The 24,840-nt window shown below is 43.6% G+C and overlaps 1 protein-coding gene across 2 annotated transcripts in view; it reads right to left on the bottom strand.

The window, feature by feature from the left end:
• Positions 1 to 536: 536 nt before the first annotated feature.
• LOC114653193 (Y+L amino acid transporter 2-like) overlaps positions 537 to 24,840 on the bottom strand; it is a 49,640-nt gene continuing 25,336 nt past the window's right edge. For both annotated transcript variants that reach the window (XM_028803374.2, XM_051929273.1), the window contains exons 4-10: positions 22,783 to 22,927; positions 19,358 to 19,481; positions 14,194 to 14,297; positions 8,678 to 8,774; positions 8,431 to 8,580; positions 3,075 to 3,258; positions 537 to 737 (exon numbers count right to left, since the gene is read on the bottom strand). In XM_028803374.2, the coding sequence (XP_028659207.1) occupies positions 643 to 737; positions 3,075 to 3,258; positions 8,431 to 8,580; positions 8,678 to 8,774; positions 14,194 to 14,297; positions 19,358 to 19,481; positions 22,783 to 22,927 (899 nt within the window). In that variant the 3' untranslated portion in view covers positions 537 to 642. The remainder of the gene's footprint in view (positions 738 to 3,074; positions 3,259 to 8,430; positions 8,581 to 8,677; positions 8,775 to 14,193; positions 14,298 to 19,357; positions 19,482 to 22,782; positions 22,928 to 24,840) is intronic.

Genomic DNA, 24,840 nt, shown 5'->3' on the forward strand with positions numbered 1-24,840 from the left:
AAGTACTCCTGGGTGTTACATAAAAGATGCCCAATGCCAAAGTTCCAAGAGCCAGAGTCGGGAAGGAGAAGACGAAGCTGGCTGGAGGAGGATTGGCGGCAGAGAGAAAAAGCGAAAGACGGGAAGAAAAAGACGACAAAGGGCCGAGTACTTTTATTGTACTGTGCTGTGTGCTTCGGTGTTGTGGAAAAGAATTGGGAAGCATTTCCCACAGAAAAGCCTGTGTTGTGCTGGACTTGTGCCTCTTGTCTCTCTGTGTCAGGTTTGTGTAGCTGGAGCGCCCCCTACAGGCCATACACAATTTTTAAAGAGTGCTTTTGTGTTACAGTAAATTCAGAATTCATTAACGTTCTTAACGGAAAACTTAAGATGGTTTCTTATAAACTTTTCCCTACTGCCATTTTGTTGCAGTTGCCTCTGCTTGAAGGTCTGCTCGTTAAGTTCCACATGAATAAATAGAAGCCAAGGTTCATAAAATGCATATTTAAGTGTATTTCTGTGGTTCCAAATATACAAAATAGGAAGAAAAACACGACGACATTGTAAAGTTTTATGTGCAGCACAAAGCAGTTTTGAGATTTCCAAAAGACTCCAAGCGCCGAGAGTTCTCTTCATGTCAAAGCCAGTTCTTTGTTTTTTTTTTTATTTGACTTTATTCGCTGACGCTGTCTCTTCTTCTACATCCAGTTCAGTAAGGCAGCAGTTGAAGAGCGTCTGAGTGAACCTTGTGAGGATCCCTAAATCAGATGAAGAGGGAGAGGAAGAAAAGACATGTGAGGGTCTTTAAAGCAGGGCTCAGATCATAAACAGACATGGCCGACAGTATTGATAACCCTTCTGTTTTAGTCAAATCCTGCACCATTCTTCCTGAAATGGATTGAAATTTAAAGATCTTACGTCATCCATACATTCATTTCTTTGGTTTGCAGTAGACAGAAACAAAACAGCTGTGAAAAGAACTCGATCACTGCTTATTCCACCAAGATGTCCCAAAATGTTCCAGGACAAAATTATTGGAGCCTGTTAGAAGATCTAAGACATTAATCGTCTTGTAGCGATCCTCCGAGCAGACTGCAAGGGGTTTTTGACGAGAAGCATGCCTGCCTATGAAGGAGTAACATCCAGTGTGGGAAATGTTTTGGCTTAAGTCGACCAGACCCGCTTTGTAATTCCTGCCAACTTTCAACCCGGCAGCGGCCTGCACAGGCAGCCACAATGGAGGAAACCAAAGCTGACGTCCATGAACTCGTCTTGAAAAGATTTTCGTGTGACCATCAGAATGAGTGCTGGGCAGGTGTCTCCGTCCAAGGAACCTGTTGAGCACATCATCCACATGTAGCTGCACATGACACGAGCTGGATACAGCACAACCTCATGCCAGGTCAGAAACAGGTGCACGCCATGTTGTCTCAGGCCATGGCAGCGTCTTTGGCACAGTAGGGGCGGGTTTGTCAACTGGAGATACAGACGCCAGGGTTGAAAGTTGATGGGAATTCAAAACAAGGTGTAGGCCCATGTTTGTCAAGTGTCTCGGAATGACTCTTAGGAATTACACTACAAGGATTAAGAATTTGTCCAACCTCGGAGTTGCACATAAAAAAACAATAAATTGTGAAGCCTTCTACACGCACGCCCAGCTAGGGTGAGAGAAGGAATGTTAAAGAATGGATGATGTCACGATTTCAAAACACCCCGAGACACAAACTGCAGTTCATGAGGATGCTGTGTACTGTTACGAACAATAAGACTGCTCCACAAACATTAAAATAATAACAATGATAATAATAATAATATCCAAAGTAGTAGAAGAAGAATGAAAACATAAAAAGGTAGGAGAGTGTACTAAACAGCATGTAATTGATACCAATTCACTACAACATCAAAAACAAGTTCTACAAGTACTTGGAGGTCCACATCAATGACAGGGTGGAGGAACTACAGAAGAAAGGGCAGAGCAGACTCTCTCTCCAAAGGAAAATGTGTCACTTTAATATGGGTAGGGACATCCTTCACGTCTTCTACACCTCTGTGGTGTCCAGCGTGGCGTTCTGGGCCAGTAACATAATGTCAAGAGAGGACTACTGAATCAACAAGCAAATCAAAAGGGCAGGATCAGCTATGGGATGCACTCTGGACCCCCTGGAGGTTGTAGAGGAGTAGAGAATAAAGACAAAACTCAGTTCCATTATGGACAATGCTGCACAACCTCTCTGTGACACACCAACACTGAGGACTTTGAGCCAATGAATTATTGAGCAGAAGTGGCCTAGAAACACAACTGGGGAACCTTCATACCAACAGCAATATGCCTGTATAGCGCCTTACTGGGACTGGGACTGGGACTGGGACTGCAAAGTCTGATGCTTTCTTTATTTTAATTTACTTCCTTTTCAGCTGTTCTGGTGTGTGTGCATACTATAATCTATCTATCTATCTATCTATCTATCTATCTATCTATCTATCTATCTATCTATCTATCTATCTATCTATCTATCTATCTATCTATCTATAGTGCCTTTCACATCTATCTATCGATTTATTATATAGTGCCTTTCATATCTATCTATCTATCTATCTATCTATCTATCTATCTATCTATCTATCTATCTATCTATCTATCTATCTATCTATCTATCTATCTATCTATCTATCTATCTATCTAACAAGCACAGTACTCACAACAGCCCATCCTCTCAGCTTTGACGAGATGCAGTGACCGTTTTCATTTCAATATAATAATATTTCATATTATGTGTTTCTTTCTAGGCAGTGGGTCTCCTTGTGGTGAAGTGTGACTTAAGAGGACATTATTCCTTCTTTACTACCCCCCTCCCTCCTCAAAAAAAATCAAGTCTCTAAAACCTCTTCAGTGAGCTCTGTGTTTCATAATAGCAAGGAGTTTCCTTCTCCTGCTCCAGATTTACACCATTTTTGCTCTACACTGAAGGTCTCAGTTCGGTCAACAGTTTTCAAGTTGCACTATCAGGGTGAACGAGGACAACTATGATTGTTGTTTTCACAACACTCGTTGTCATTGTTCTCTGAAGTCCTTCATGATACTCATGATGGCTCACCGTTTAGATGACAAATGATCCTTGGCCTCTTCTCGACTGGTAAATAGATGCCAATGAGGTACACTGGCACACCAGACAAGGCGATTGCCACTCCAATCATCGAGTTGATGGTGTCTTCATAGAGGGGGACAACCACCAGGAAGAGAGAGCAAAGGCAGTAAATCACAGGGAAGATGAGGCTCAGCTGAAAGAGAAAAAAAACAGTGGGGGACCCCTGATTAGGAAGCCATGGAGGGCTGATGTTTGAAAGAAGACTTGCAGTAGTTAGTTTACCATTATTGTCCACAAGAGTCAGTCCACTTTGGTCCAGTCAGTAGCATAGAAAAGCACATTACATCATGCAAGACATGCAAAAAAGTACAAATGAACGACATATTTAAACACATTAAATAACAGAATTCTAGAATAGTTACTTAGTTTAACAAAACTGAATTTGGCACATTAAAAAGTTCTATTACCGTCAGTATTAAAGTATTTCTACTTCTGCCTGTTTTGAATTTTGACAGCAACTAATGTCTCCCAGAAGGTCATGTCATGTCATTTAATAACCAGATTATTCCAGACCAGGGTCATGAGTTTTGAGGGGGAATTTGGGTGGCTGGTGACTATGCCAGCTTGCAAATGACACAAGGCAGAAACAAACTCTGTGGAGGGCGCCAGTCCATCACAGCCCAGAAGGTAAAATGTGTAAACATCTTTGTAAGCAGGGTGTCTGGTCCTTTTTTATCTTCTCCGCTTGGTGTTTTCTTGAAACCCTAGTTGTGACTGTCTACAAGGAGCAGACCCCAGGTGGGTTATTTTCATAAGCTTATTTTTATTAGTCACAGACAGACCCTTAAACCAGACCAGGAATGAGAAAGTGTGTACGGTGTCAACACGGCGTGTGCAGTAGTTCCATAGGGTGCTATCTAAGAAGTTAATTTTCCTCCAGCTTCTTAGCAGGTGGCTGCACTGTTGGCATTTTCTGCAGATGTATTGCATGTTTTCATTGAAGTTCAAGCTGTTATCCAATGTTGTTCCCAGGTACTTAAAGCTATTCAACTTGTTCTCCATTGAGGACCAGTGGTTGCATTAGTTCAACATTCTTCCTCAAGTCAATGAGCAAAACTTTTGTATTAGTATAGATAGATAGATAGATAGATAGATAGATAGATAGATAGATAGATAGATAGATAGATAGATAGATAGATAGATAGATAGATAGATAGATAGATAGATAGATAGATAGATAGATAGATAGATAGATAGATAGATAGATAGATAGATAGATAGATAGATAGATAGATAGATAGACAGTCCTCTCCACTTATTTCTTCCAAACTAACATCAAGTCGAGCTTTGAATGTCCCTAACGTCTTACTGTCTACCACACTACTTGGTCACTTATTCCAAGTGTCTATCGTTCTTTGTGTAAAGAAAAACTATGCTGCTATGTCTTTTTTGTAGATAAAACTGCACACAGCACTTCAGATGTGGCCTCACCAGTGTGTTATAAAGATTGAGCAGAACCTCCTGTGACTTGTACTCCACACATCAAGGCGCTATATAACCTGACAGTCTGTTAGCCTTCTTAATGGCTTCTGAACACTGTCATGAAGTCGATAGCTTAGAGTCCACTATGACTCCTAAATCCTTCTAATAAGGTGGACTCTTGATTTTCTGACCACCCATTGTGTATCCAAACCTCACATTTTTACTTCCTGTGTGTAATTCTTTACATTTACTGACATTAAATTTCATCTCCCACAAATCTGCCCAAGCCTATCTACTGTTCAAGTCCCTCTTGTGATGATAATTTGGAATCCGTTATATCTGCTAATCCACCTATCTTGGTTTCATCGGCAAACTTTACCAGCTTGTTCCTTATATTCCTATCTAAATCATTTATAAATATTAAAAATAAATAGCTCTTGCACTGACCCCTGCTGGTCACCACTCTTAACATCACCCTATTTCTGATGAGGTTCCTCTCACCATCACCCTCTGCTCCCTGTGTCTGAGCCAATTCTGCACCCATCTACACACCACACCCTGAACTGCCACTTCTTTTAGTTTGATGCTCACCCTCTCATGTGGCACCTCATCAAATGCTTTCTGAAAGTCCAGATCAATAATATCATCTGCTCCATTTTGATTTTATTCTTTTATTGTTTCCTCATAGAATTCCAGCCTGTTAGTAAAACACAACCTTCCTCTTCTGACCCCATGCTGACTGTCCTGTCCTTGCCAGGTGTTGCTCGATCTTATCTTTAATAATTCCTTCCATTAATTTTCCTGTGATGCACGTTAAGCTTACTGGCCTATAGTTCCTTGGATCTGTCCTGTCACCCATTTTATATAATGGGATGATATTTGCCATTTTCCAGTCCTTTGGAATCTCTCCAGTGCACAGTGACTTCCTAATAATATGTGTCAAGGGTTTATATCTGCACTCGCTAGCCTCCTTAAAAACTCTGTGGTAAATATGATCTACTCCTGGTGATTGGTTTGATTTCAGCTTCTTTAATCTGAGCAGCACTTCTCTCTCTACAATTTCCAAATCCCTCAGTACCTCCTTAGTAGTCCCTGTTACTCCTGGGAGGTTATCCTCTCCCTCACATGTGAAGACCTCATTAAAATGTGACTTTACATCATCCACTACTTCATTGTATGTATCTTTTAATTCATCCATCCATCCATTTTCCAACCCGCTGAATCCGAACACAGGGTCACGGGGGTCTGCTCGAGCCAATCCCAGCCAACACAGGGCACAAGGCAGGGAACCAATCCTGGGCAGGGTGCCAACCCACCGCAGATCTTTTAATTCCCCTTTGCTATTTCTGATGCACTTCACCTCCTCCTTGACTGTTCTCCCATCACAGGAACTACATTTTCAGGAATCATTGAGTTCCTGGATGATGTAGGTCCAGGGTCACTTCTGGTCCGTGGCCACCTATGTGTGTTGTGTTGCCATCACCAACAGGTACTGCAAGAATTATACAAAATACGTGGCATACAAAGAAGAGTGATGTGGTGTAAAGTGAGGTATGTTTGTGAGTTCACGGGACCCCTCCACTCTTGTTGATTCAACGTACGCTGGACTTGTCTGGGTTGACTATTATTTCTGTTTGCTGCATAGGAAATGGTTATTAAGTGTAATGTGGCACAAAGTGTTGCTCTCCATCACCGATAACATTTCAAAGTCCAAATTACTTACAGATTTATGTGCTTGTAGTCCACCAATCCGCACAATTTACTCCACAAGCCCCGCCCATTGATAGTTCCTGGTTGAACAAGATGTATCTGCCCTGGAGGAGGAGCTAAAAAAAGTACCAGGATGTACAAATGGAAGGAGTTCCTGCAGTGGGAACACAACCAAAGTTCCTAAGTTTCTAATAAGTTTCTGCTTCCTGAAAAAGTTCCTGCAGTGGCACCTCATGGGGCAGGCGTGAGTAACAACTAGATGTCACTAAATGTCTCCTTCAGATCAGGAATTCTATACAAGTGGAGTGTAGTTTGGGACAGCAAGCACAGCACAGATCAGGACAGCTGTGAAAACTGAAATCATCTACACTCAGTGTCTCATTGGCCGTTGGTTAAGGCGAACAACCAATCAGGAGGCAGCATGTCACACTTAGCTGTATTCAGACACACAAGTTGTTGAGCCATTAGAATAGCCAACATATGCGGTCAGTCCTACCTTGACGGTTACGGCTCTGACGATAAACACCCCTGTGACTGAGAAGCACCGGACCTCAGTGTAATAATTTGGAGTCTTTAACTAGAGCCTAAAACCACACAAGAGCAGCTCTAAAGAAGACGTCTTTGAAATTTGAGACACGAGTCGAACTTCTTGCTGAAGACGTGATATAGGGCGTCCTAAAGAGATTTTTAAATAAATAATATTTTATTTAAAATATTTATTTTATTTATTTTAAATAAATAATAAGGAGGGGGTGTGGTAGTGTGGTAGGAGCAGTTCCCAGATGCACTGCGGGCGTTTCCTTCACTGAAGTGCACAGGTGCGGTATCACCCATGTCCGTAAATGACGCCGGGAGCTGCTAATCGCCAAACCCGTGCCACGTCCCCATTATAAAAAGGAGAAGTGTGAGTGTGGAGGGGGAGAACAAAAGAGGAAAAAGAAAGATTGTAAAATACAGAATGGAGGTTAATGGAGAGAAAAAAAGCCGGTGTGGGAGTGAGCGAGCGAGCGCGTGAGCGAGAGCAGGCAGATGGGAGGAGAGCCCCTCAGAAGGAGTGCTGGGCCGACGCTCAGAGGAGGCGTAGGAAGCGGTCGCTCTAGCTGAGTGATCTCAAGGCGCTGGTGTGTCCCAGATGGTGGCTGGCTCGCCACGGAAGGCAGGGGGAGTCAGGGAGGCTTGGGAGAGTGAGCCCCAACGTCAGCGCCCTGGCCATTGGGGAGAACCCGAGTCTCGGTCCGACGGGAGCTGAACGTGGCCAGGGGACGGAAGGCTACCGGACCCGGAAGAGAGTCAGCGGGCGATAGGGTGACTCCTCTGTTGCACAGCTCGTATGGGAAAAGCAGGGGAGCCACCGGCTATAAGAAGATGGCACCGGGCTTTTACAAAAGGACAACTTCCTGTCGTGGTTTTAACAGCTTTGTTTTTTTGATTTTTAACCTCCATTTTTATCACATTGTTTGTTTTTATGGATTATTTATTTATTGAAACATTTTGAAGCACTGCACTTTGGACGCTCTTTTGGTTTTATTTGGTTTGTTTTTAATAAAAGCACTTGTACACTTTTTACACCATCCCCTTGCTCCCGGTGTGATTTGTCCTCATTGCACAGCTCATCCTCTCAGAAGAGAAGTGGGAGCATGGAGCAGGATCCTCACCGTCACAGAAGATTTTCTTGTGGGCTTTTAAGTTCTATTTAAAGACTTACAAAAAAGATCAGAATCAAATTTGCTTTTGTAAAGGACTCTTGATTTGTACACCGCAGAGCCGAGATTGCAACAATGGACAGACAAGATAGCAGACACCTTCTGTTCCATCCTGACCTGAAAGCATTAGAAGGTGGGACGTTTATAGGGGTGTGACACCAAGTCAGATGTGGTGTGATGTGGTGGGGAGACAGAAGTTGGTCCCAGCAGAGTTTCCTCATTTCGTTATGACAAAGCTAAGACCAGAGAGGTTACCCTAGGGGGCGCTATCATACCTGTGCAGACTCCGTGCCGTTTGAGAGTTTTTCTAAGCCATATTTGTTCTCTCCCTGACCAGAGGTTCTCCTCATTTGCTCTTGAACACAGTTACCAGTTACCAGGCCTATTATGGGGTTGTGATGCTTGGTGTTCTCCTAAATCCACGTGCTTTGCCAGCCTAAGACAGGATTTGGGTCCCTGAGTTACCGTACCTTCACAGGTCTCGGCCGGTCAGGCTGTGTAACTCTTAGACGAATTTGTCCCACCACTGACAAGCCCACAAAGAGCCAGTAGCTGAAGCTGAAGTAGTTGATTAAAAGGAATATGTCTTCTACACAGAGGTACACCAGGGTCATTAATCCCTAAATAAATAACAAAAGAATAACACAGACAACATGGCAGAGACAGGGCAGCATTGCTAAATGAAACATCTAAAAACTGGTCAGAGTGGACACTTACATTGAAAACGAGAGCAGGGATGGGCGTGAAGCGCTCAATATGGATTAAACTTAAGCTGTCTGGAAGATGGCCTTCTCTCGCTCCAACGTAGAAGAGTCTGAAAACAAAGAAATTCTGGAGTTACAAAACCAGCTCTCAGATAACTCACTTGTAAGGTCTCATTGGGAGTACTGTGTGCAGGTTTGGCCATCATGTTATAAAGAGAATATAGCGAGACTTGAGAAAGTCCAAAGGAGAGCAATTAGACCAGGCTGAGGACAACTGACAGTGAAAAGGGAGGAAAGACTGAAGGAATAATGTTCACAGGACCACTCAGGGACACTCAGTGGATGGTCCCTAAGCCACTTCAGCGTTGTTTTGGTTGTATGCCTCAGGTCATTGAACCGTTGTCCCAGTCTGAGATGATGTGCACGCTGGAGTAGGTTTTCTTCAAGGAATTCTCAGTATTTGGCTGCATTCATTCTTCCCTCAATTTCTTGCAGCCTCCTTGTCCCTGCACCCCCTTAACGTGATGCTGCTACCACCATGTTTCACTGTACGGAAGGTTTTAGGTAGTTGATGAGCAGTGTTTGGCCCTTGCCAGACATAAAGCTTGGAGTTCACTTTTTCTCTGTTCCAACCAGAGAATCTTTTCCCTCATGCACTCTGAATCCTTGAAATTCCATTTGACAAACTCCAAGCAGGCTGTCATATGAGGTGCTGCTGAGATGGTTGTCATTTCGATAGGTTTACCCCACTCAGGTCTTCTGAAACTCTGTTAGAGAGACCATTGGGTTCCTGTTCTTCACGTTCCTGACCAAGACAAGTTTTGTCCATTTTCTCTGTTTGGCTGGATGGAGAATTCTAGGAAGGCTCTTGGTGATGCCATGCTTCTACCATTTAATAATTCTTGAGGTCACTGTGCTCCTGGGAGTGCTCAAAAGTGTAGAAATGGTTTTATCCCCTGATCTTTGTCTCACCACAATTTGATCGTGGAGGTCTACAGAAAGTTCCTTGGATTTGTTAGCTTGGTTTCTGTCTTGATATGCAGCATAAATTGTGTGACCTTCTCTACACAGCACCACGTGTGCCTCTCAAACCAGCAGTTTTCTACTTTTTTGACCTGTGGACTGTTAGAAGACTGAGACGGTCCTTGAGGGAGATGGAAAACAAAAGAAACTTATATACTCTGTATCATAATTTGTCCTGAAGTCGAAAAAGATAAGTTCTGGTACTTATTTTGTACCATCCTGATTTAGCAACATTAGATCTGGTAGCGGGGGTCCCTCTGGGAGTTCAGAGCACAGGTCTTCTTTCAAGTTTTGAGCAGCCAGATTTATTTACATTAGATTCTAGAGTAGGTCCTCCTTTGTGTTTCGAACATCTTACTTACAATAGATTGGAAAGAGGGTCATCTTTCCAGCTTCAAATGTCTATATTTACTTACAGTAGATCAGAGAGTGGGTCATCTTTGGAGTTTCGAGCATCCGGATTTACTTACATCAGATTGGAGAGCAGGTCCTGTTTCGATGTACTAGTGGCCAGATTTACTTACATTAGATTAGAGAGTGGGTTCTCCTTCATGTGTTGAGCACTTGAATTAATTTCCGTTAGATCGATCAGAGAGTGGGTCCTATTTACAGTTTCAAATGTCCATATTTACTTAGATTAGATCAGAGAGTGGTTCCTGTTTGAGCCTCTAGATATTCTTACATTAGAATGTGGAGTGGGTCATGCTTTGTGTTTCAAACATCTGGATTCATTTACGTTAGACCAGAGAGCGGGTTCTGTTTCAGTGTTCTAGCTGCCAGATATGCTTATATTAGATCGGAGAGAGGGGTCACCTTTCCAGTTTTCGAATGTCTATATTTAATTACATTAGATCAGAGAGTGGTTCCTCTTTTGAGTTCTGAGTGGACAAATTTACTTACATTAGATTGCAGAGTGGGTCATCTTTGGAGTTTTGAATGGTTATATTTACTCATTTTAGTTCAGAGAGTGGGTCCTCTATTGAGTTTTGAGCATCCAGATTTACTTAAATTAGATTGTTGAGCAGGTCAACTTTGGAGTTTCGAATGTCCATATTTACTTACATTAGATTAGAGAGTGGTTCCTGTTTGAACCTCTAATTTCTTACATTAGATTGTAGAGTAGGTCATCTTTGGTGTTTCAAGCATGTGGATTATTTTATGTTAGACCAGAGAGCGGGTTCTGTTTCAGTGTTCAAGCTGCCAGATATGCTTATATTAGATCGGAGAGAGGGGTCACCTTTTCAGTTTCCAATGTCTATATTTACTTACGTTAGACCAGAGAGTGGGTCATCTTTGGAGTTTTGAATGGTCATATTTACTCTTGCTAGTTCAGAGTTTGGGTCCTCTATTGAGTTCTGAGCATCCGGATTTACTTACATCAGATTGGAGAGCAGGTCCTGTTTCAATGTTCTAGTGGCCAGATTTACTTACATTAGATTAGAGAGTGGGTCATCTTTGGAGTTTTGATCGGCCATATTTACTTACATTAGATTAGAGAGTGGGTCCTCCTTCATGTTTCGAGCATTTGTATTAATTTACGTTAGATCAGAGAGTGGGTCCTCTTTATAGTTTTGAACGTTATATTTCTTAGATTAGATCAGAGAGCGGGACCTCTTTACAATTTCAAATGTCTTTCTTTACTTATTTTAGTTCAGAGAGTGGGTCCTCTATTGAGTTTTGAGCACTTGTATTAATTGAAGTAAGCTTGAAGAGTGGGTCCTCTTTACAGTTTCAAATGTCTATATTTACTTATTTTAGTTCAGAGAGGGGGTCCTCTGTTGAGTTTCGAGCACTTGGATTAATTTACATTAGATTGGACAGCAGGTCCTGTTTCAATGTTCTACTGGCCAGGTTTACTTGCATTAGATTAGAGAGTGGGTCCTCCTTGATGTTTCGAGCACTTGAACTAATTTACGTTAGATCAGAGAGAAGGTCCTATTTACAGTTTCAAATGTCCATATTTACTTAGATTAGATCAGAGAGTGCTTCCTGTTTGATCCTCTAGATTTCTTACATTAGATTGTAGAGTGGCTCCTCCTTTAGATCAGACAATGGGTCCTCTATTGAGTTTTGAGCAGTCAGGTTTACTTACAGTATATTATTTACTAGCTGTAGCCCGTGGCTGTGCCCACATAGTAATGAAACTGGACAAACTTTAAAAATCAATAGACATTGGCACTGTATCTGATCGTGTTCAGCTCTGACTGAAGAGCATTCCCCGCGTGGGTAGAAAAGCACATGGCCGTGATATCTCTGGCAATCAGCAGCTTCCCTCTAAAACACACGGAGCTCTGATCTCTCTCTCAAGAATGTCAAACGCTACTCCTTAACAATCTGGAGATGATAATGTCTGCTGAACACTTAGGTATCGCTAGCTAAGCGGAGGCAAGGTGCGCTCCAACAGGTGGCGAGATGTAGACCAACTCGAACAGAGGCTGGCGAGTGAATGAGGAAGGCCAGGCCCCCTTGCTCTCGGCCCACAGACACTCTGTTGGATTTGTATAAATACATCGGTACATCGGCAAGTGAACTCTGGTACTTAGTGCGATGAGAGAAGTTGCAAAATCAACCGGAAAGTTCAAGCAAATTATAGAAAACAATCAGATCTAAATCCGTTTAGTAATTCTTTTCGTGAAAAGCGGACAGACATACATACAGAAAGCGCTTGGACCACAAAAATTTTTAAAACCGTTTCTTAAGAGAGCACCTATGGGCCAAGGGTAACCTACATTCCAAATTTCAAGTCCCAAGTCCTCATGGTTTGGGAGATTTTGTGATGAGTGAGTCGGTGCTATTTGGCTTTTACATTATATATATATATAGATAGTTTGGACAGCATGTCCTCTCTCAATTTCAAATGGCCATATTTATTTACATTAGATCAGGGAGCGGGTCTTCCGTTGTGTTTCAAACATGCACATTTACTAGCTGTATTGTGGGATACTCCTTGGCATTTCAAACGTCCAGACAGAACATGACATCATCTTCAAGGAGCTGGTGGTGGATTTTAGGTGGACCAGGCCCCTCACGGACCCCGTGATCATCATAGGTGACTGTGTGCAGAGGACGCAGACCTATAAATACCTGGGAGTGCAGCTGGATGATAAATTAGACTGGACTGCCAATACTGATGGTCTGTGTACGAGAGGACAGAGCCGACTATACTTCCTTAGAAGACTGGCGTCCTTCAACATCTGCAATAAGCTGCTGCAGATGTTCTACCAGACGGTTCTGGCGAGCACCTTCTTGTATGCAGTGGTGTGCTGGGGAGGCAGCATTAAGAAGAAGGACGCCTCACGCCTGGACAAACTGGTGAGGAGGCAGGCTCTATTGTAGGCACGGAGCTGGACAGTTTAACATCTGTGGCAGAGCAACGGGCGCTGAGCAGACTCCTGTCAATCATGGAGAATCCACTGCATCCACTGAACAGGATCATCTCCAGACAGAGGAGCAGCTTCAACGACAGACTGCTGTCACTGTCCTGCTCCACTGACAGACTGAGAAGATCGCTCCTCCATCACACTATGCGACTCTTCAATTCCACCGGGGGGGGTAAACGTTAACATTATACAAAGTTATTGTCTGTCTGTATACCTGCATTGTTATCACTCTTTAATCTTAATATTTTCTTTATCAGTATGCTGCTGCTGGAGTTTGTGAATTTCCCCTTGGGATTAATAAAGTATCTATCTATCTATCTATCTATCTATCTATCTATCTATCTATCTATCTATCTATCTATCTATCTATCTATCTATCTATCTATCTATCTATCTATCTATCTATCTATCTATCTATCTATCTATCTATCTATCTATGATTTTTCATTTCAAATGTAATGTGACAGCGTTCACTTTGGTTTCTCTGATCCTGACTTGGGAATTCAATGATTTTCAAGGAACGGCAAACATATTCTACGGACCGGTAATAGCTTGCAGATCAGTGATTGGGAAACACCATTGAATTCAGTTGACCACAGATGGACTCCGATCAAGTTCTGGACACGTCTCAAGGAGAATTCAAGCAAACGGGAGGCACCAGAGCAAAGAGTAAGGGGTCTGAATACTTCAAGGACCGAGAGATTTCAATTTGTTTTCACTTTGTCATTGTGGGTTATTGAGTGTAGGTTGATGGGCAAAAATGGCAGATTTCTCCATTTAGAATCAAGTCCACAACACAATGAAGTGTGAAGAAAGTGAGGAGGTTTGAAGATTTCAGGACCCACCGTAGTCATGCTAAGGGTAAATTTCACACAAACTTGTCTTCTTGCAGCAGACCCCAGACCCACTGAATAAGCAACTGAGCAGTGCAGTAGAGAGTTGGACTTTAGGGACCTTCAGTTAACAACTTGATGCTATTTTGGAGGTTAACAGGATTAGCCGGCTTGTTGGGCTTAATGGCATCTTCACTCCAAAATTGTTCTCCTGTTGCCAAAGTTGACTAAAGCATAAGGTAGGCAACGTTAAAACAATTATACAAAGCAAAACAAAGCAAGCTTCACAATACCTGGAGGACGCAATTATCGAGGAGTTTAATCCACCGTAACAGGACATGGCCACCGCCACTGGGATGATCCATTTTGCATATCCCAGAACTTCATTACCAAAGCTCTGAAACAAATGACACAGATTATGAAATAAGAAGAAGATCTGCACATTGTGAATTTCCCCTTGGGATTAATAAAGTATCTATCTATCTATCTATCTATCTATCTATCTATCTATCTATCTATCTATCTATCTATCTATCTATCTATCTATCTATCTATCTATCTATCTATCTATCTATCTATCTATCTATCTATCTATCTATCTATCTATCTATCTATCTATATCTCATTCCTCAGAGCTTGGCTGTTTCAGTACCACCCCAGATTCCCACAGGACACACTGGTAATTGGAGTTCATTGGCTCAGCCCTGCTGTGTTCCATGGGTGCCATCAAGGGGTGCTGAGGGTACTAGCGAGCCCTACTTTGTCAAGCTCCATCCTCAGTCAGAAGTGCTTTCGAGCCACAGTTTTGGTACATCGGTTGTGCTCCAGAGTGTTACATAAAAGGAGCTGACCACCGCAACACAGAGAGCCAGTCAGGAGGAGGAGGAGGAGGAAAACAAAGCTTGCTGGAGGAGCAAAAGAAAAATGATAGTGTTGTACAGAGAATTAGAGCTGGTTGTGGGGTGGGAAATGATTACCTCAGTAAGAGTTTTACACAATAAAAACTCTTTATACAGTGCATCCGGAAAGTATTCACAGCGCATCACTTTTTCCACATTTTGTTATGTTACAGCCTTATTCCAAAATGGATTAAATTCATTTTTTTCCTCAGAATTCTACACACAACACCCCATAATGACAACGTGAAAAAAGTTTACTTGAGGTTTTTGCAAATTTATTAAAAATAAAAAAACTGAGAAATCCCATGTCCATAAGTATTCACAGCCTTTGCTCAATACTTTGTCGATGCCCCTTTGGCAGCAATTCCAGCCTCAAGTCTTGTTGAATATGATGCCACAAGCTTGGCACACCTATCCTTGGCCAGTTTGGCCCATTCCTCTTTGCAGCACCTCTCAAGCTCCATCAGGTTGGATGGGAAGCGTCGGTGCACAGCCAAGATCTCTCCAGAGATGTTCAATTGGATTCAAGTCTGGGCTCTGGCTGGGCCACTCAAGGACATTCACAGAGTTGTCCTGAAGCCACTCCTTTGATATCTTGGCTGTGTGCTTAGGGTCGTTGTCCTGCTGAAAGATGAACCGTCGCCCCAGTCTGAGGTCAAGAGCGCTCTGGAGCAGGTTTTCATCCAGGATGTCTCTGTACATTGCTGCAGTTCCTTTGACTACATGCTTGGTTTGTGCTCTGACATGAACTGTCAACTGTGGGACCTTCTATAGACAGGTGTGTGCCTTTCCAAATCATGTCCAATCAACTGAATTTACCACAGGTGGACTCCAATGAAGCTGCAGAAACATCTCAAGGATGATCAGGGGAAACAGGATGCACCTGAGCTCGATTTTGAGCTTCACGGCAAAGACTGTGAATACTTATGTACATGTGCTTTCTCAATTTTTTTATTTTTAATAAATTTGCAAAAATCTCAAGTAAACTTTTTCCATGTTGTCATTATGGGGTGTTGTGTGTAGAATCCATTTTGGAATAAGGCTGTAACATAACAAAATGTGGAAAAACTGATGCGCTGGGAATACTTTCTGGATGCACTGTACATAGCAAACTTATGTCCAAGCCTTTGTGTTGGGAGTTTGGAGAACTGTAGCACCTCCTGTGGTCCATTATATACATACTATATATATGTGTGTGTGTGTATATATATATATATATATCCATCCCTTATCCAACCCGTTATATCCTAACTACAGGGTCACAGGGGTCTGCTGGAGCCAATCCCTGTCAACACAGGGTGCAAGGCAGGAAACAAGCCCCAGGCAGAGCACCAGCCCACCACAGGGCACACACCCACACACCTAGGGACAATTTAGGATCGTCAATGCACCTAACCTGCATGTCTTTGGACTGTGGGAGGAAACCCACACAGACATGGGGAGAACATGCAAACTCCACGCAGGGAGGCCCCGCGATGTGAACACAGATGGGTCTACTAACTGTGAGGCAGCAGCGCTACCCACTGCGCCACCATGCCGCCCACCCATTGAAGTGTTTCATTAAAATAAAATGTTTTGGTTTGTGTTGCTATGTTGGCTTCATGCTTGAGGGAGTTACTTTAAGTAATGAAGACAGAAGCTTCGAGGTCAGGCTGTTGTGTTCACTAATCCTGGAGTCAAAGAATGGCGACACGTCACATGCTGAGTAGCACAGGCGAGTAAGAATCTCACTGCACTCTCACAGTAATCTAGCCTAATAAGAGGATAGGTGTCTGTGTGCCCATCCAGTTGCTGTGTCTTTGTCATTCCAACAGAATTGCGCACTTAAAACATTTCTAGTAATACAATGCATTGCGTTTATCATTCCAACAGATGGTGCATCACAAACATTTTTGGTAATGTATGTTATTACTACAAATGTTTGTGATGTACCATCTGTTGGAATGACGAATGCAATGCATTTCATTACTACATGCATTACAAAGCACGTGCTAATAGCCGGTGCCGTTAATGCTGATGTCTACGTCAATCGCTTAGGTTTCAATATGTCTTAGTCAGATTGCCAATATATAACTTATAATGAGTTATTTAGTTTTTCCAGCCTTCTCTGTGGTTGTTGGGTACTTGGTTTACATGGATTCTGGGGTTCTGAAAGCTGAGGAATATGAATTTCATATTGGTTGGGTAAAATGTGTAACACTGCGGTGGGCTGGCACCCTGCCCGGGGTTTGTTTCCTGCCTTGTGCCCTGTGTTGGCTGGGATTGGCTCCAGCAGACCCCCGTGACCCTGTAGTTAGGATATAGCGGGTTGGATAATGGATGGATGGATGGAAAATCTGTAACAGTAAAAAGAAACAGTTTTATAGGTTCTTATCACAATGCCCTTTTGTTTGTTTCCCAGGCGCAACCTTTTGCTGAGTTAGCCTCGGTCGTTGTCATGGCGATCAATCTCAACAGCTCCCAGGGGTGCGTGGCACATGGTGCCATCCAGAGTGCCATTATAAAAGTCAAGCCAAAGGTTTCCAGAACATCCAATACTGGGATTCTCTATTTGATTTCTTTCACGTAGTTTCCTCCTCTAATTGACTTATTCGTTTTTTTGACTGAAATGTGGTGCATCACAAACATGAACACCGCTTTGTGTAAGAGACGGGACGCCCCTGATATGGAAGGATGAGGGAAGGCTGCTTTTGTAGGACACTGCCTCCCCCAAGACACTAGATGGCAGCTCCCCTGGAGTGTAGAGGTGCCCCAGATTCCTGCAGGGCATCCTGGGACTTGGAGTTCGGTATCTTAGCACTGTTTGGTGCCATGGGTGCCGCCAAGGGGTGTTGTGGAAGGACCTGAGAAATCATGCGTACCTTATAGCCACGGGAGTACTAGGAAGTCACGAGGATGGAAGCCCCGAAATACTTCAGGGCTGATTAAAGAACTTAAATTCTCCATCTGACCCGGAAGTGTGGCAACTCAGGTGGGAGGGAGAACTGAAACACTTCCAGGTCAAGGACTATATAACGGACTGCTGTGAACCCAGCAAGCAAGCCGGAGTCGGGTGGAGGTGGACAAAGCTTGCTGGGAGGAGTGGAGGAGAAAGAGAAAGAGAACTGCATTGTGTTTGTGCTTGATTTATTATTAATTGCCTGTATTATTGTGGCTGGGGTGCTTAGGGAGCACTTTTTAAAGAAGTGTGCTTTTAATCCGTGTCCTGCATGTCTGTCTGTGGGGTTTAAGGGGCAACAGTGCCACCTAGTGTTCACATTTGAGTAAGCCCATACCAGTTGGCGTTTAATACAGACATATACATTGCATTTGTCACTCCAACAGATGGCACATCACAAACATTTGTAGCAATGCTTTGTATTACCTCTCACATTTGTGATGCACCATCTGTTGGAATGGTAAGTGCAATACATTTTATTACTACAAGCATTACTGTACAAAACACATTCCAATACAGTAAATGGTGCACTGCAAATGTTAATGCTGAGATATACGGTGATCATTTGAATTTCAAACTGTTTTAGACCGGTAGCACAGCTAGTGACCTTATGTGAAGTTTCAAGTCGGAGAGCACTTGAAATCTATGTAGAAAAAAAGAAATCCAGAACTGGACCCAGTTCCTATACTTGGCCTAACTTGCATCCCAATGCCAGGCCATCCCTGCCACATGAGCACCTAGAGAACACATTTTTAGGGTCACTGCCAAAATATTTAGGTCTGAGAGATGTAATCTTAGGAATGACAAATATCGATGTTGTACAGTTCAGAATTGTGCTAAAGTCATTTTCAATTCACTTCTTCCATCATTAAACATCCACATTAAGAGGAAATGTGTCTGTGTGCCTGTGTTTGTGTGCATCCATCGTGTTGCTATGTCTCTGTCATTCCAACAGATGGCACATCACAAACATTAACACTGCTTTTTTTGAATCCCATGTCAAATCCCACATAACACAGACAGGTACATTGCATTTGTCATTCCACCGCCACTTAGGAATGTTTTTGTCACCTTCCCCAGATCTGGGCCTCGACACTGTCCTTCCTATGAGCTCAGCAGGCCATTCCTATGACCTCATGGCTTGGTTTTTGTCCAGATGTGGGACATTTCTATAGACAGCTGTGTGTGCCTTCCCTAATCGGTGTAGTCAATTGTACTGACCATTGGTGGTCTCCAAACAAGATGAAGAAACATCTCAGTAGAATGAGACAGACCTGAGATCAGTTTCAAGTGACACATCAAACAGTTGATGTGATATTTCAGTTTTTTATTTGCAAGCATTTCTGAAATCCTGTTTCCTCTTTGCCATTCTGGGGTCTTGAGGTTTACTTGATGAGGGAAAAGCAGAATTTAAACAACTTTACCAGAAGGTGGCCCTCTGAAATTAAACTGAATTGAATTAGGGTTAGGGTTAGGGTGAATTGTGATGGGAGGTCCGTCTGTGCAACGAGACCCTGGTCATAACATACGGAACCAAACATTTGTTCTGTCACTGTCGGATTTTTTGATATTTTTTTCATGCATATTTAGAAAATATTAGATGTGGGCATCCAGGCTTACCACTGCCACTGCGTCACTGGCCAGGAGTGCTGGCATATCAAGGACAACATAATAGGCCACATTAGTGAGGAGGTAGATGATGGTGACAACCGGCATGGATATGATGATTGCAAGAGGAAGGTTCCTGAGGAGACAATGGAAAAACACACAAATTAATTCAATTCCATTTTTTTCAATATCCATCCATCCATTTTCCAACCCGCTGAATCCAAACACAGGGTCACGGGGGTCTGCTGGAGCCAATCCCAGCCAACACAGGGCACAAGGTAGGAACCAATCCCGGGCAGGGTGCCAACCCACCGCAGGACACACACAAACACACCAAGCACACACTAGGGCCAATTTAGAATCGCCAATCTACCTAACCTGCATGTCTTTGGACTGTGGGAGGAAACCGGAGCGCCCGGAGGAAACCCACGCAGACACGGGGAGAACATGCAAACTCCACGCAGGGAGGACCCAGGGAGCGAACCCAGGTCCCCAGGTCTCCCAACTGCGAGGCAGCAACGCTATCCACTGCGCCACCGTGCTGCCCATTTTTGTCAATATTTGCTGTTTAAATACTTTTACATTTTTGCTTTTGCTATTTCATTTGTGGACTATAGGGGCGCACTTGAGCCATTCCCTGAACATTAAGGAGAAGCATCCAACTGCAGAGCCGCACTGCACGTCTACACCGGCAGAAGTGACATCACCGCATGTGTGTGCGATACACTAACGTCACTAATCCATAATCTGAAGTTACCCCTAATCTGAACCGTTTCTACTACACGCTGACGTCACTAATCCTGAACCTCAACTTCCACCGTAAAACTGCCGGTGTAGACCTGTGGTGATGTACGGTGCTGTGGCTCTGCAGTTTGATATTATTGGCTAAAAGGAGACTCAAGGAGGTCCACAGTACAGTAAACCCGCTGTCTGAGAGGCGGAGTTCACTCAGCAGGAGGTCGCATTTAGATGCTGCTTTCTGCTGAGCGAAGTACTGTGGGTAGCAGGAAGAAGGAGAGCATGGTTGTTTTCACTGTCTGTTTAAGTATTTGCACTTCACAAAGTTAGAGAGTTCCTTACAAATAGTGTGCGCCAAGCGAAGCAACGTAGGTTCTGTTGATTTGTTTTTTGGTTTGTATTATAATAATTACGCTTGTGATTTCATTAACACTAAAACGTTTTTCACTTGAAGGCACCTCGCCTTTAGTAATAAGGTGTCACCTAGTGGCCAACTTCAGTATTGCAACTCTAAGATTAATATTTGTGTAAGATTTGCAACGTGATTTTCCTTTACGTGTAATTTGAGAACTAAGAATCGATCTACTTTATTTTTAATTGTAGGCCACACACCCGCACTGTCATATGTACAGATATATATGCAAATTAAAGGTTTAGATTTGAAATCTACCTTACAAGTGTTTTAATCTACTGCAAATGCCAACTATTCCTGCACAACCAGAAGAAGTCCTTTAGTTGTTTCTCTATTTCACCCCCCCCCCCCCCCCCCCCCCCCATCCATATGAGATATATTCCATGCACCCTTCCTCCCCAATGGATGAATGAATGAAATCCACGGATAATACCGAACTCCATATATGCAGGCAATCCACAGGAGTTACATTCCTGAAAAATCCCACAGACACAGAAACCACACGTGTTTACTGTTATTTTGTAATTCAAGTAGTAGTAAAATGCACTGCATTTTTCATTCCAACAGAAGGTGCATTGGAAATATATACTCCAATATGTGATGCACTGCAAATGCTAATGCTGAGGTCTACGTTGATTCCTTAGATTTGAACCCGTCTTAGTTAAATATAAGCAGGCAGCTGCACGTTGTTGGCTCTATTGGTTCTTTCATTCAGCTTTATGCTAAAAAATGCATCTGACCACCCTGTGGTTTCATTGGGGGGGGGGGGGGGACTTCAGGGGTCTAAGCTCCCAATTTCTTGCATCCAACAATAACAACATTTATTTCTAGAGCAAATTTTCATGCAAATGCTGGAGCTCAAGGTGCTTTACAGGATAAAGAAATAAAAGTTTATAAAAAAAAACAGAAATATGACAATAAGATTAGGCAATACTAAATAACAAAGAATAAAGTAAGGTCTGATGTCTGGGAGGACAGAAAAAACAAAACAAAAAAAACTCCAGATGGCTGGAGAAAAAACAAAAAAACAAAATCTGCAGGGGTTCCGAGGCCACAAGACCACCGAGTCCCCACTGGGCATTGTACCTAACATGACCCTTGGAGAGAAACTCCCTCCATGCCCCCATACTCAACATCCAAGTACTACTCACACAATAATCAGACCGGGGGGCTAACCCCATGATATCTGCTAAAACTCACGAGACCCCTGCTCTGACCTTTTAATGAAGCTGACACGGCTCATCCTCTGCCCTTTGCCACCTCATTAATACGTCTCTGCTGGGATGGTCCTCAGTTCCTTACCAGGCCGGGAGGCCAAGGTGGTAAATGGCCAGGAAGAAAGGCAGTGTGGTCCCTGTCTCATTAGTAGTACAGTAGATGCCAATATGAAAATAGCTGTGGGTATGCTGGCATCTTGGTGAAGATCTTTACACTGGTGGGAGGCCAGTATGATGAAAGAACAGAGGATGGTGGCAGCCTGGCAGGACTGTAGGCTCCTGCAACATGCTAGAGTGCATAATATCTGGGCAGGGGTATCCAGACACACACCTGCAGAGCATGCTGGGAATTGTAGTCCCGTATTGCAGCCTTGCTGGGTTCCATGGGTGCCACCAAGGATGGAGGTGAAGGGATTGGCAGTTTTAATGTTTTTGGGCTTCCGCCTGACCCAAAAGAGTTTCCTACATGCAGTGTCCTGGCATCGGATGTACTCCTGGGTCCTGCATGAAAGGAGCCACTTAGCCTCATCCACAAAGTTCACCTGGGAGAAGTGAAGGAAGAGAGAGAAGAACAAGAAAGAAGCCTCAGTGGGGGTCCCTTGCTAAATAAATAGACTTAATTGAACCGGGACTCATGTCTGTGAGGTTGTGTCTGGGGTCTGGGGCTCTGTGGCTCCCCCAAGAGGTTGCAAAATAAAACTGTCGTAATATTAATTTGCTGTAGTGTCTTGTATTTTTCTAGTCTCAGAGGTTCAGGTTGGAGGGGGTTTCATTTAATTGTTAAGACGGGTTAGGGACAAGAGAATGTCAGGGACTTCATACCTACAACAGGTGACCGAACATCTAAAAGCCCCATCATCGGGTGGTACGACCAGAGGTCCAGTAACCGTAACGGCCGTAAGGTCACCATGGCCTGGGGGATGTTTCACTGCTTAGTCTGAGAGAGGGGGATGTCAACCTGAGCGCCCCCCAAACCCGACTTTAGACAGGAGGTCTGAAACTCTGCTGTGAACATTTGGACAGGAGACGTAGTCGGCTCCCCATTCACCACTTGGACCCTACAGTCATACCTTTGGGGGTTCTTAATTTCTTCTGTCACAAAGTTCAGAGTGTCCCATCCGCTGTAGGAGTAAAGCGCAGAGTAGAGCGCCAGGGCGATGCTCCCCATCTGAGTAGAAGATCCATGAAAGGCGGCGTCAAGATTCTGCGTGTGACCTGCCAAAGAGCGATTCAAACAGGTTAGCTAAGCTGGCCGTGAATGGCTTCATTATTTGTCCTTTTTCCGCAGTTTTCTTTGTTCATTTACGAGGCTGAGCACTCGCCTTGGGTGTTCTCTGGAGCTCCGCGACTCCAAATCTCTTATTAGTGTTTCTGATTGAAAGCTTTCATTTGTAGTTGGGAGTTCTTTTCTAACCAGTTTCACCACCGTTTTGGTCATTCCGGCGTTATTACCTGAGGACGTGACCTCAGAGGTTGTGAATTGCCGCTAATGACATGACAGGCTTAAAGGCGATTGTTTTAGGCACATCAGAGTTTAGTGAATGCTGATCCAAAAATGACATTATTTTTACAAAATGCAGTTTGTGGGGATGGTACAATGTCAGCTCTGAGGATGTTGATGGAGAAGTAGAGAAGAGAAGGCCAGAAGGAGTTGCATTGCGTTTTTGTGGACCTGGAGAAAGTAGATGACAGGGTGACTGAGAGGAGCTGTGGTATTGTATGAGGAAGTCAGGAGTGGCAGAGAAGTATGTGAGAATAGTAGAGGATATGAAGTGTGACCGTGGTGAGGTAGGAGTGACGAAGGTGGGATTACATCAGGGATCGGCTCTGAGCCCTTTCTTATCTGCAATGGCGATGGACAGGTTGACAGACGAGATTAGACAGGAGTCCCTGATGTTTGCTGATGACATTGTGATCTGTAGCGATAGTAGGGAGCAGGTTGAGGAGACCCTGGAGAGGTGGAGATATGAGAGGAGAGGAATGAAGGTCAGTAGGAACAAGACAGAATACATGTGTGTGAATGAGAGGGAGGTCAGTGGAATGGTGAGGATGAGGGAGTAGAGTTGGCGAAGGTGGATGAGTTTAAATACTTGGGATCAACAGTACAGAGTAATGGGGACTGTGGAAGAGAAGTGAAAAAGAGAGTGCAGGTAGGGTGGAGTGGGTGGAGAAGAGTGTCAGGAGTGATTTGTGACAGACGGATATCAGCAAGTGTGAAAAGGAAGGTCTACAGGACGGTAGTGAGACCAGCTGTGTTATATGGTTTGGAGACGGTGGCACAGGAGACAGAGCTGGAGGTGGCAGAGTTAAAGACGTTAAGATTTGCATTGGGTGTGATGAGGATGGACAGGATTAGAAATGAGGACATTAGAGTGTCAGCTCAAGTTGGACGTCTGGGAGACAAAGTCAGAGAGACGAAATTGCATTGGTTTGGAGAGATGCTGGGTATATTGGGAGAAGGGTGCTAAGGATAGAGCTGCCAGGTAAGAGGAGAAGAGGAAGGCCTCAGAGAAGGTTTATGGATGTGCTGAGAGGGGACATGCAGGTGATGGGTGTGACAGAGCAAGATATAGAGGACAGGAAGAGATGGAAAGAGATGATCTGCTATGGAGACTCCCAATGGGAGCAGCTGAATGAAGAAGAAGGGAATGCAAATCAGATTACACATTTGGAAAAGGGTTAAAAAAAAAAAGCAAATGGCAGTGATTGTCATATTGGAAAACGAAGGAGATAAAGCAGATTAATAAAAGGATGTGACTGGGTTTCATAAGGCAGAATAGTCAGGGTGTGTCTTCAGATCATCGCGTCTACCAGGGATTAACGCTGAAGTGTCTTTGACTTTCACAGGTGGAGCACATCTGGCAGGAGTCAGAGAATAATAATAATTCATTACATTTATATAGCGCTTTTCTCAGTACTCAAAGCACTATCCACACAGGGAGGAACCGAACCCACAATCTTCCACAGTCTCCTTACTGCAAAGCAGCAGCACTACCACTGCGCCACCTGTGAGAACAAAGAGAAGCGAGATTGTGTTGGTGTGGACATGTGCAGAGGAGAGATGAGGGGTATAATGGGAAAAGGATACTAAGGATAGAGCTGCCAGGGAAGAGGAGAAGAGGAAGGAC

Source organism: Erpetoichthys calabaricus, chromosome 6 (assembly GCF_900747795.2).
Source record: "Erpetoichthys calabaricus chromosome 6, fErpCal1.3, whole genome shotgun sequence".
Lineage (NCBI taxonomy): Eukaryota > Metazoa > Chordata > Cladistia > Polypteriformes > Polypteridae > Erpetoichthys > Erpetoichthys calabaricus.